General features: G+C 43.2%; 1 protein-coding gene across 4 annotated transcripts in view; it reads left to right on the top strand.

The window, feature by feature from the left end:
* Positions 1-10,136, top strand: part of LOC115128747 (homeobox-containing protein 1-like) — a 37,270-nt gene extending 27,134 nt beyond the window's left edge. For 3 of the 4 annotated variants that reach the window (XM_029658886.2, XM_029658887.2, XM_029658885.2), the window contains 4 exons: positions 4,193-4,275; positions 4,485-4,580; positions 5,008-5,126; positions 5,510-10,136. In XM_029658886.2, coding sequence (XP_029514746.2) covers positions 4,193-4,275; positions 4,485-4,580; positions 5,008-5,126; positions 5,510-5,656 — 445 coding nt within the window. In that variant the 3' untranslated portion in view covers positions 5,657-10,136. The remainder of the gene's footprint in view (positions 1-4,192; positions 4,276-4,484; positions 4,581-5,007; positions 5,127-5,509) is intronic. The other variant, XR_010463861.1, reaches the window with a different exon arrangement.
* Positions 10,137-12,002: the final 1,866 nt, after the last annotated feature.

Below are 12,002 nucleotides of genomic sequence, written 5' to 3'. Positions count from 1 at the left end.
TTAACATCTGCTGACCATGTGACCATTAACATCTGCTGACCATGTGACCAATAACATCTGCTGACCATGTGACCATTAACATCTGCTGACCATGTGACCATTAACATCTGCTAACCATGTGACCATTAACATCTGCTAACCATGTACCATTAACATCTGCTAACCATGTGACCATTAACATCTGCTAACCATGTGACCATTAACATCTGCTGACCATGTGACCAATAACATCTGCTGACCATGTGACCAATAACATTGCTAACCATGTGACCATTAACATCTGCTAACCATGTGACCATTAGCATCTGCTTGTGACCATTAACATCTGCTAACCATGTGACCATTAACATCTGCTAACCATGTGACCATTAACATCTGCTAACCATGTGACCATTAACATCTGCTAACCATGTTTAACATCTGCTAACCATGTGACCATTAACATCTGCTAACCATGTGACCATTAACATCTGCTAACCATGTGACCATTAACATCTGCTAACCATGTGACCATTAACATCTGCTAACCATGTGACCATTAACATCTGCTAACCATGTGACCATTAACATCTGCTAACCATGTGACCATTAACATCTGCTAACCATGTGACCATTAACATCTGGCATGTGACCATTAACATCTGCTAACCATGTGACCATTAACATCTGTGTGACCATTAACATCTGCTAACCATGTGACCATTAACATCTGCTAACCATGTGACCATTAACATCTGCTAACCATGTGACCATTAACATCTGCTGACCATGTGACCAATAACATCTGCTGACCATGTGACCAATTTAACATGGGACTCTGCTAACCATGTGACCATTAACATCTGCTAACCATGTGACCATTAACATCTGCTAACCATGTGACCATTAACATCTGCTGACCATGTGACCATTAACATCTGCTGACCATGTGACCAATAACATCTGCTGACCATGTGACCATTAACATCTGCTGACCATGTGACCATTAACATCTGCTGAACCATGTGACCATTATTTAACTGCTAACCATGTGACCATTAACATCTGCTAACCATGTGACCATTAACATCTGCTAACCATGTGACCATTAACATCTGCTGACCATGTGATTAACATCTGCTGACCATGTGACCAATAACATCTGCTAACCATGTGACCATTAACATTGCTAACCATGTGACCATTAACATCTGCTTTGACCATTAACATCTGCTAACCATGTGACCATTAACATCTGCTAACCATGTGACCATTAACATCTGCTAACCATGTGACCATTAACATCTGCTAACCATGTGACCATTAACATCTGCTAACCATGTGACCATTAACATCTGCTAACCATGTGACCATTAACATCTGCTGACCATGTGACCATTAACATCTGCTGACCATGTGACCAATAACATCTGCTGACCATGTGACCATTAACATCTGCTGACCATGTGACCAATAACATCTGCTGACCATGTGACCAATAACATCTGCTAACCATGTGACCATTAACATCTGCTGACCATGTGACCAATAACATCTGCTAACCACGTGTATGTGACCAATAACATTTTGATTTGATATTTAATGAATAAAGGTACTATTTTGTATATTTGTCATGATACAGATTTGTATCGTAGGTGAAATATTGCTTAATTGCAAATATTAACAAGACAAAATTAGTCAACCATTATTCAGTGGAATGGGTAAGAAGGCTAATGCCTCAACTTCCTGGGACAAGATCAGTCTAGTGTATCAAAAATATGTTTTTTTTTATAAATACTCCTCTGGGAACACATTGTACACACAATATTGTATTTGTTTTATGTCTTCTGCCCAAATTAAATTCAATGAATATGAATCTGTGTCAACATAGATATCACAGTATTCGGACATGGTGGGGGGGGGTCTTGCCAGAACTGGTTTTAATCACAATTACTGCAGTAGTCAACAAACTTTGTCCTGGAGAGCTATGGGGTGTCCAGGCTTTTGTTCTACCCCTACACTAATTATTAGTGGTCGAGTCTATTGATGTTAGTGGTGGGTGATGTCACGACGAGATGTTTTACCATCAATGCCTTTTTATGATTTATTATCTGATTTAGAAACTCTAACTGATAAAAAGCCAAGTGCATCCAAAGTACAAGAATGATCTTTTGTCGCACTGTTTCCCCCTGAATGCGGTCGACTCTGCTTCCTGTGACGTTTTCTAAGCAGAGGTCACTCTCCGTAATGAGAACACAACAGGCACGTAGACCAGCCACACCGTCACATAGCTCTATGGATTACGCAATGCAACTGCAGTGCTGCTTCTCTTTATGGGCTAGTTTACACTCCCGATACTGTAGGTTAGTGTGATGGAGGAAGTCGGAGGGGGTGTAAGTGCTCCTGCTGTTTATTTGTAAAGGGAAGTTATTATTATTCAGACAGGGAAAAGAGGAAGATAGAGGGTGGATTAAGTGGTGCAATAAATCTTTGTTTATTTAAAATGAGATTTGTTTTTATTTATTGCCTAGAAACGGAGAGTGTAAACAGTGCTGAATGTAATCCACCTAATGTGTTCCATTAATCTACCGTACTACTTCAATGAGAGTGTCTGATTGGTTAGCAATGCAGTCAGGGATGTTTTTAAGCACTTACAGTTTTGTAACCTATTCAAATTGCACATTTAAATGTTTTTATTTTATTTTTATGTTTTGCAAGATGTAACATCATAGGAAATAGATGATGTAGTACACAATTTTTAGGGACCCGTTTTAGCTCGTGAGCACTACTTTCAGAACTACTGGCCGAAACGATACAGAACTACTGGCTGAAACGATACAGAACTACTTGCTGAAACGATACAGAACTACTGGCTGAAACGATACAGAACTACTGGCTGAAACGATACAAAACTACTGGCTGAAACGATACAAAACTACTGGCCGAAACGATACAAAACTACTGGCCCAAACGATACAAAACTACTGGCCCAAACGATACAGAACTACTGGCTGAAACGATACAGAACTACTGGCTGAAACGATACAGAACTACTGGCTGAAACGATACAGAACTACTGGCTGAAACGATACAGAACTGCTGGCTGAAACGATACAAAACTACTGGCTGAAACGATACAAAACTACTGGCTGGTTGTTGTGATCTGTCAGAACTACTGGCCTTCAAAACTACTGGAGAAACGATACAGAACTACTGGCGAAGCGATACAGAACTACTGGCCGAAACGATACAGAACTACTGGCGAAACGATACAGAACTACTGGCTGAAACGATACAGAACTACTGGCTGAAACGATCAAAACTACTGGCCGAAACGATAAAAACTACTGGCCCAAACGATCAGAACTACTGGCCGGATACAGAACTACTGGCTGAAACGATACAGAACTACTGGCTGAAACGATACAAAACTACTGGCTGAAACGATACAGAACTACTGGCTGAAACGATACAAAACTACTGGCTGAAACGATACAAAACTACTGGCATGATACAAAACTACTGGCCCAAACGATTTTACTGGCTGAAACGATGAACTACTGGCTGAAACGATTACTGGCTGAAACGAACAGAACTACTGGCTGAAACGATTACTGGCTGAAACGATACAAAACTACTGGCTGAAACGATACAGAACTACTGGCTTCAAAACTACTGGCTGAAACGATACAAAACTACTGGCTGAAACGATACAAAACTACTGGCTGAAACGATACAAAACTACTGGCTGAAACGATACAAAACTACTGGCCGAAACGATACAACTACTGGCAGGATACAGAACTACTGGCCGAAACGATACAATCCTCTGGAGCATCACTTTAATAGCAGTGGGTGAGGCTAATCTAGCTGGATGTTTTCTCCTTCCTTCCTCCATTTCAAGTGATGCTCCAGTAGCTTTGTAGCGTTTCGGGCCAGTAGCTTTGTAGCGTTTCGGGCCAGTAGCTTTGTAGCGTTTCGGCCAGTAGCTTTGTAGCGTTTTTTGGCCAGTAGCTTTGTAGCGTTTTCGGCCAGTAGCTTTGTAGCGTTTTCGAGGTAGCTTTGAGTTTTTAAGGCGTTCGGCCAGTAGCTTTGCAGCTAGCTTTGTAGCTGGTTTCGAGGTAGGGCTTTTGCCAGTAGTAGCTTCTGGTTAATGCCATGGGTGGGGGGTTGTCTAACACTGTTCTTATTGGCTGGTTGTTGTGTCTGTCAGTTTCTTCATGGAGAACCAGTACCCTGATGAAGCGAAGAGAGAGGAGATCGCTAACGCCTGCAACTCAGTCATACAGAAACCTGGTCAGTTTGGTTCAAGCACAGTCCATCCACACACCTGTAACCAATGTCTTTATTCTTAACCCAATTATCATGAATTCATACCTACCTTTTTCTTATGCCCCTTTTTAAACAACTTGTTATTTTAATACCAAATTAAGTCCTATGTTCAAAAAGACTCACCAAATTTCACCTATTCACTTGTCCATCTCTCCCCTGTCACTATTACCCAGGATGCAAGCTGTCTGAGTTCGAGCGTGTCACGGCTCTGAAAGTGTACAACTGGTTCGCCAACCGCCGGAAGGAGATGAAGAGACGGGCTAATATAGGTGAGAGGAGGGGCTGCATGCAGCTGCTGGTAGAGGAGGGGCTGCATGCAGCTGCTGGTAGAGGAGGGGCTGCATGCAGCTGCTGGTAGAGGAGGGGCTGCATGCAGCTGCTGGTAGAGGAGGGGCTGCATGCAGCTGCTGGTAGAGGAGGGGCTGCACGCAGCTGCTGGTAGAGGAGGGGCTGCACGCAGCTGCTGGTAGAGGAGGGGCTGCAGGTAGAGGAGGGGCTGCACGCAGCTGCTGGTAGAGGAGGGGCTGCACGCAGCTGCTGGTAGAGGAGGGGCTGCACGCAGCTGCTGGTAGAGGAGGGGCTGCACGTAGCTTGACACTAGTGGATAAAGGACAGCATTTCTCTTTCCCTGTTTGTACCCTTTTTGTCTGCTTTCTTTCTCCTCCTTCCTTTTCCCTCTCGCCTTCTCCCCGTCAGAGGCAGCCATCTTGGAGAGTCATGGTATCGAGGTTCCAAGCCCGAGCTGTCAATCCAACGGGGAGGAGTTGGAACCACAGGACTTCACAGAGCAAGTGAATCAACGATTCATAGAGCAGGTAAGTCAGTGAATCAATGATTCATAGAGCAGGTGAGTCAGTGAATCAACAATTCAGTCAGGGATTTTAATACCAAAACCAACTGTGAACCAACTATATTCATTTGGGGACAGGTCAAAACACCATTTGAAACATTTAGCTAGCTTGCATTACAGCCACCGACTGGACGGACCTCAGTTCATCTTTCAATCACCCACGTGGGTATATGCTCCTAAAAACCAATGAGGAGATGGGAGAGGCGGGACTTGTAGTGCAAGCGTGTGAGCTGTTTGGTTGAAATGATTGAGTAACATGTATGTTTTACATTTTATTTTGCGGGACACGTAACGCGGACTGTCTGGTCAGCGTGAGACCAATAATATCTCATCTTTTTCCTTTTCCAGGAAGATATATCTTCCGGGAAGGACCTTGATCTACAAGACACCTCCTCATTGGCTGCCGTCGAGGTCCTTCCCCCTCCAATCCCCACCTCTCAGGTTCTGGAACAGAAAGCTGACGAATCGAAGAGAGAGACAGTGGACGAGGAGTGACCAATGGGAGAGCGTGGATTTGAATATATAACGGCATATTTAAAAAAATATATATATTAATAATAGATGCTCTGAATGTCTTCAGGGGTTATGACAAGTCAGTGCGTTAATTGTTGAAAAGGGTGCTATAGCTCTCGGTGCCTCTAGTGGTAGGGAGGCCACTGTGTCTATACAGTAATCATGCTTTATAGTAATGTCAATATTTATCTCTATCTCTCCGTGTAGTGCATTCCAAGACGGTCTTAAACGAAAGAAGACTCCTTAATTAAGAATAGGGGTCTAAGTGGTTAAAATCCTCTAGAAGCTCAACAGCCTTTTAACATTTTCTTTGCTACTTACTTTTTAATTATTATTATTTTTTGAAAGGTTTTGACGAGTGGTTGCGTAATAATGGACTGGAGTGGGAACTGAATGTTTTGAACCTGCAGGCCAGGTGTGTTTTGATGATGAGGTGAAGACGGGTGTGTTTGGTCGAGGCGAGATGATCTTTTGGTGTGACGATAAGTGTAATTATCAGCCTTCTCTGCTAGCTTGAATGTCTTTGACTGCGATCTTAGTAAACTTGTTAGACTTTGGGATCAATCAATCAAGTAGTCCGGGTCAGTGTTATTAAGAGTCCAACCCTGAGGGACACGTGGAATCTCAGGTAAACACAAAGATGGTGAATGATGACGAATCATCACGTTTCTCTCTCTCTCTAATAAGCTTCGTTCAAAATGAATGTTTCATATCATATGTTGCCTGTTTCTGCGACGACAACAAAAAGCATCTGTATTCTGTCTTCGTTGTAATGTCAGCAAGCCAAACTAACACAGAGTTTCATTTATTACGCTTCCCGATGGTCGTCTTTCCTCAACAAATGTTGATTTGATCAAATGAACATTTTTATTATGCATAAGTAGCTAAACTAATAGTAATGAGTTACTCGTGTCCCTTTTTCTCGTATCGACATGAACCACTAGTCCGCCCGAAACCCATCGAGAAGCTACTCAAAAGTCTAGTCTGGTTTGGGTTTTAAAAAAAAAAATAAAAAGAGATCTTCTAGGCCACATATTATTATTATTATTATTATTATTATTACTATTATTATTATTATTATTATTACTATTAAAGTTGTTAATCATGACTCGTAAAATGTATCTGTGTTATAAACAGCACCTTCTTTTAGAATACGCTCATTGTACATGTACCTGAGTGACTGAAAAGCCGCCTTTCCTGCTCAATTCCTTTTAGTTCAGATAGTTCCAAGAAGAAGAACTTAATGTGCTTTCATGTTCATTGGGATGTCAGCTGTGTGCTCCTGGTCATTAAAAAAAAAATGATTGCTAGCTGATAATGTTACAAGCATGACTATAAATGAACATGAAAGCCTCTGGTTTTAAATTTAAATGGAGAGTGTTTGGGGAGCACTTTATTTCACATATGGTTTTTACAGTTCTCCCCTAGCCCAAGGTCTTGCTGGTTGTCATTATACTCACAGGGCTGAATCGTAACCTCTGCCTAAATCATGCATTGAAGTCAATGGGGGAGAGATATGCCTGAATATGCAAGTAAAGTGCACAGACCGACCCCAAGTCCAGGGCTCACTTAAAAGTAAAAAGTCCCATTGAGACTTCCCTGGTTAAATGAAGGATAATTTCATAAAAAGTTAGGATTCAGCCCTAAGATCAGAGGTGTCAAACTCATTCCATGGAGGACCGAGTGCAGTGTTTCCCAAACTTGGTCCTTGGGACTCCAAGGGGTGCGTGTGTTGCTTTTTGCTCAGACGCTACACAGCTGATTCAAATGATCTTTAGTAGGGGAGTTCCTTACTAAAACCTAGACAACCAGGTGAGCAGAGTTCCCTACTGAGACAACCAGGTGAGGAGAGTTCCTTACTAAAACCTAGACAACCAGGTGAGGGGAGTTCCTTACTGAGACCTAGACAACCAGGTGAGGAGAGTTCCTTACTGAGACAACCAGATGAGGGGAGTTCCTTACTAAGACCTAGACAACCAGGTGAGGGGAGTTCCTTACTAAAACCTAGACAACCAGGTGAGGAGAGTTCCTTACTAAAACCTAGACAACCAGGTGAGGGGAGTTCCTTACTGAGACCTAGACAACCAGGTGAGGGGAGTTCCTTACTAAGACCTAGACAACCAGGTGAGCGGAGTTCCTTACTAAGACCTAGACAACCAGGTGAGGGGAGTTCCTTACTGAGACAACCAGGTGAGGAGAGTTCCTTACTAAGACCTAGACAACCAGGTGAGGGGAGTTCCTTACTAAAAACCTAGACAACCAGGTGAGGAGAGTTCCTTACTAAAACCTAGACAACCAGGTGAGGAGAGTTCCTTACTAAAACCTAGACAACCAGGTGAGGGGAGTTCCTTACTGAGACCTAGACAACCAGGTGAGGGGAGTTCCTTACTAAGACCTAGACAACCAGGTGAGGGGAGTTCCTTACTAAGACCTAGACAACCAGGTGAGGGGAGTTACTTACTAAGTTCCTTACTAAGACCTAGACAACCAGGTGAGGGGAGTTACTTACTAAGACCTAGACAACCAGGTGAGGGGAGTTCCTTACTGAGACCTAGACAACCAGGTGAGGGGAGTTCCTTACTAAGACCTAGACAACCAGGTGAGGGGAGTTCCTTACTAAAACCTAGACAACCAGGTGAGGGGAGTTCCTTACTAATCAGTGACCTTAATTCCTCAATGAAGTACAAGGTAGGAGCGGTTAAAAACGCAGCCACTCGGCCCTCCGTGGAATCAGTTTGACACCTGTGCCCTACCTAGATGGTCATGAAATGCACCAAGCTGCATTCCCGCGGGTCGACCCACCCTAGTTGGGGCCACCACCATTTTCACCTCCTAATGACAAAGCTATGCCACGGTAGAGACGAGCGGTGAGGTAGACCTGCTCATATAGGAACCAGTAAACATACAGCTTATGTTACCTAATTTACCCCCCGACCTCCCCGTTATGGTACATACCACTGTTTAGGTCAGCTCGTTAGCTTGGTATAGCCAATTGTGATTTCAGGGGGTTAGCCCCAACCCGGGATTCAAGCACAGGTCCAACGACTGTCAACCCAACACCGTTACGCCAAGAGATGGTAAAACGGTTGAAGAGGTCGCTAAGCGTTGGTTGCTACAATATCCATAGTAACTCTAGCCGAGTAGCTGACCTCATATCTACAGTATAGTCGAATAGCTGACCTCCAATATCTACAGTAACTCTAGCCAAGTAGCTGACCTCCAATATCTACAGTAACTCTAGCCAAGTAGCTGACCTCAATATCTACAGTAACTCTAGTCAAGTAGCTGACCTCAATATCTACAGTAACTCTAGCCAAGTAGCTGACCTCAATATCTACAGTAACTCTAGCCAAGTAGCTGACCTCCAATATCTACAGTAACTCTAGCCAAGTAGCTGACCTCCAATATCTACAGTAACTCTAGTCAAGTAGCTGACCTCCAATATCTACAGTAACTAGCCAAGTAGCTGACCTCCAATATCTACAGTGACTCTAGCCAAGTAGCTGACCTCCAATATCTACAGTAACTCTAGCCAAGTAGCTGACCTCCAATATCTACAGTAACTCCAGGCAAGTAGCTGACCTCCAATATCTACAGTAACTCCAGGCAAGTAGCTGACCTCAATATCTACAGTTACTCTAGCCAAGTAGCTGACCTCAATATCTACAGTTACTCTAGCCAAGTAGCTGACCTCAATATCTACAGTTACTCTAGCCAAGTAGCTGACCTCCAATATCTACAGTAACTCCAGGCAAGTAGCTGACCTCCAATATCTACAGTTACTCTAGCCAAGTAGCTGACCTCAATATCTACAGTTACTCTAGCCAAGTAGCTGACCTCCAATATCTACAGTAACTCTAGCCAAGTAGCTGACCTCAAATCGGGGTTTGTGTCATGACAGTAGGCTGTTAAGTCGGTGGTCGTACACATGACTAGTGAAGACTGTCTATAAGACCTGTTATTGTTATGATAGCGCTATGTAGACCGGATTATAAGAGGGTTGGTGTTAGGGTTGCACAATTCCAATAACTTTTCCTGTGTTTTCCAGAAATCCTGGTTGGAAATATGAGGTATAATCGGGCAATCCTCCCAACTGGGATTTCAGGGAAAGTAAATCATACTGCTAACCCAGTCCAACTGAGTAGGATGGGGTTGAAGTTGACTAGAGAATGATCTGAAGTCAGTTTGGTCTTCCTCCCTAATGGTTAAGGTTTTGACTTGTCTCTAGGCAGACGAGTTGCCTCCCACATTAACAGTGTTGCCCCAGGTCTGGGATTTCCGAGACTTACAGTTTTGTTTGATAGAGAGGAATCTGATCCTAGATCTGTGTTTAAGGGCAACTTCTACCTCAGGCTCTCAGTACGGACAAACAGGACCCCTAAAGCTGCATGCTGTCGCAGACTAAAGCACTTCTTCCCTCTGCTTTTACCTGACAAAAATAAATAAAACATATATAAACAAACTTTAGTGTTGTTTGGTTTCATCAGACTGACCTTGTTATGTGACCATTTTATATGAAGTACCATGTGTATATCAGTACAGTATAATTCCTGTGTCGGTAAACATTGTTACCATAGTTACCATTATTATATCATTAGGTGTCAAACTCATTCTTTGGAGAGCAGAGTGTCTTCAGGTTTGAACTCGTCACTTGTACTTGATTGATCACTTACTGTCACTGATTAGTTAGGACAGTTTCCCAAACTCGGTCCTCGGGAACCCCAGGAGCCGCATGTTTTTTTGTTGCTCTAACACTACACAGCTGATTCAAATGATCAAAGCTTGATGATTGGTTGATTATTTGAATCAGCTGTGTAGTAAAAAGGCGCAAAAAAACAAATGTGCACTCCTTAAGTTTTAGAAACCCCTGGTTTAAGAACAACCCTGGTCTAGACTAGGGAATGAGTTGGACAACCCTGGTCTAGACTCTAGGGAATGAGTTGGACAACCCTGGTCTAGACTCTAGGGAATGAATTGGACAACCCTTGTCTAGACTCTAGGGAATGAATTGGACAACCCTGGTCTAGACTCTAGGGAATGAATTGGACAACCCTGGGCTAGACTCTAGGGAATGAATTGGACAACCCTGGTCTAGACTCTAGGGAATGAATTGGACAACCCTGGTCTAGACTCTAGGGAATGAATTGGACAACCCTGGTCTAGACTCTAGGGAATGAATTGGACAACCCTGGGCTAGACTCTAGGGAGACTATTGCCTTTGCTAAAGCCAAGTCAGACACTCATTACGTTTGTTTCCTGGGCTCTGTCTGACTCCTTGTGATATGTTGTCTGGTTTCAGACAGGCTTCAGTAAAGGGCCCTGTTACAAAACTTCAACAGCAGGAATCGTTCAATTCTGGAGCGGGAGAGATTGGCTTTTGCCAGAGTGTTGTCATATGAGATATTTAGACAAAATGACTTAATAGACAGTGAATGACTATCTAGTATTATATTTCAGACATGATGAGGTCATAGCATCCTTGGTCACCTGCAGTATTTCCTTTTGAGGAACAGGTGTACCAATGATGTGACTACATGATGTCATCTGTATTGATGCATGGAGGAACAGGTGAACCCATGATGTCATCTGTGTTGATGCATGGAGGAACAGGTGAACCCATGATGTCATCTGTGTTGATGCAAAGAGGAACAGGTGAACCCATGATGTGACTACATCATGTCATCTGTATTGATGCATGGAGGAACAGGTGAACCCATGATGTCATCTGTGTTGATGCATGGAGGAACAGGTGAACCCATGATGTCATCTGTGTTGATGCAAAGAGGAACAGGTGAACCCATGATGTCACCTGTATTGATGCATGGAGGAACAGGTGAACCCATGATGTCATCTGTGTTGATGCATGGAGGAACAGGTGAACCCATGATGTCATCTGTGTTGATGCATGGAGGAACAGGTGAACCCATGATGTCATCTGTATTGATGCATGGAGGAACAGGTGAACCCATGATGTTATCTGTTGATGCATGGAGGAACAGGTGAACCCATGATGTGACTACATGATGTCATCTGTATTGATGCATGGAGGAACAGGTGAACCCATGATGTCATCTGTATTGATGCATGGAGGAACAGGTGAACCCATGATGTTATCTGTTGATGCATGGAGGAACAGGTGAACCCATGATGTGACTACATGATGTCATTTGTATTGATGCATGGAGGAACAGGTGAACCCATGATGTCATCTGTATTGATGCATGGAGGAACAGCTGAACCCATGATGTGACTACATGATGTCATCTGTATTGATGCATGGAGGAACAGGTGAACCCATGATGTCATCTGTATTGGTGCATGGAGGAAC

Source organism: Oncorhynchus nerka, linkage group LG4 (assembly GCF_034236695.1).
Source record: "Oncorhynchus nerka isolate Pitt River linkage group LG4, Oner_Uvic_2.0, whole genome shotgun sequence".
NCBI classification, from domain to species: domain Eukaryota; kingdom Metazoa; phylum Chordata; class Actinopteri; order Salmoniformes; family Salmonidae; genus Oncorhynchus; species Oncorhynchus nerka.
The sequence above is the reverse complement of the archived record's forward strand: the minus strand, read 5'-3'. Positions and strand labels throughout refer to the sequence as shown.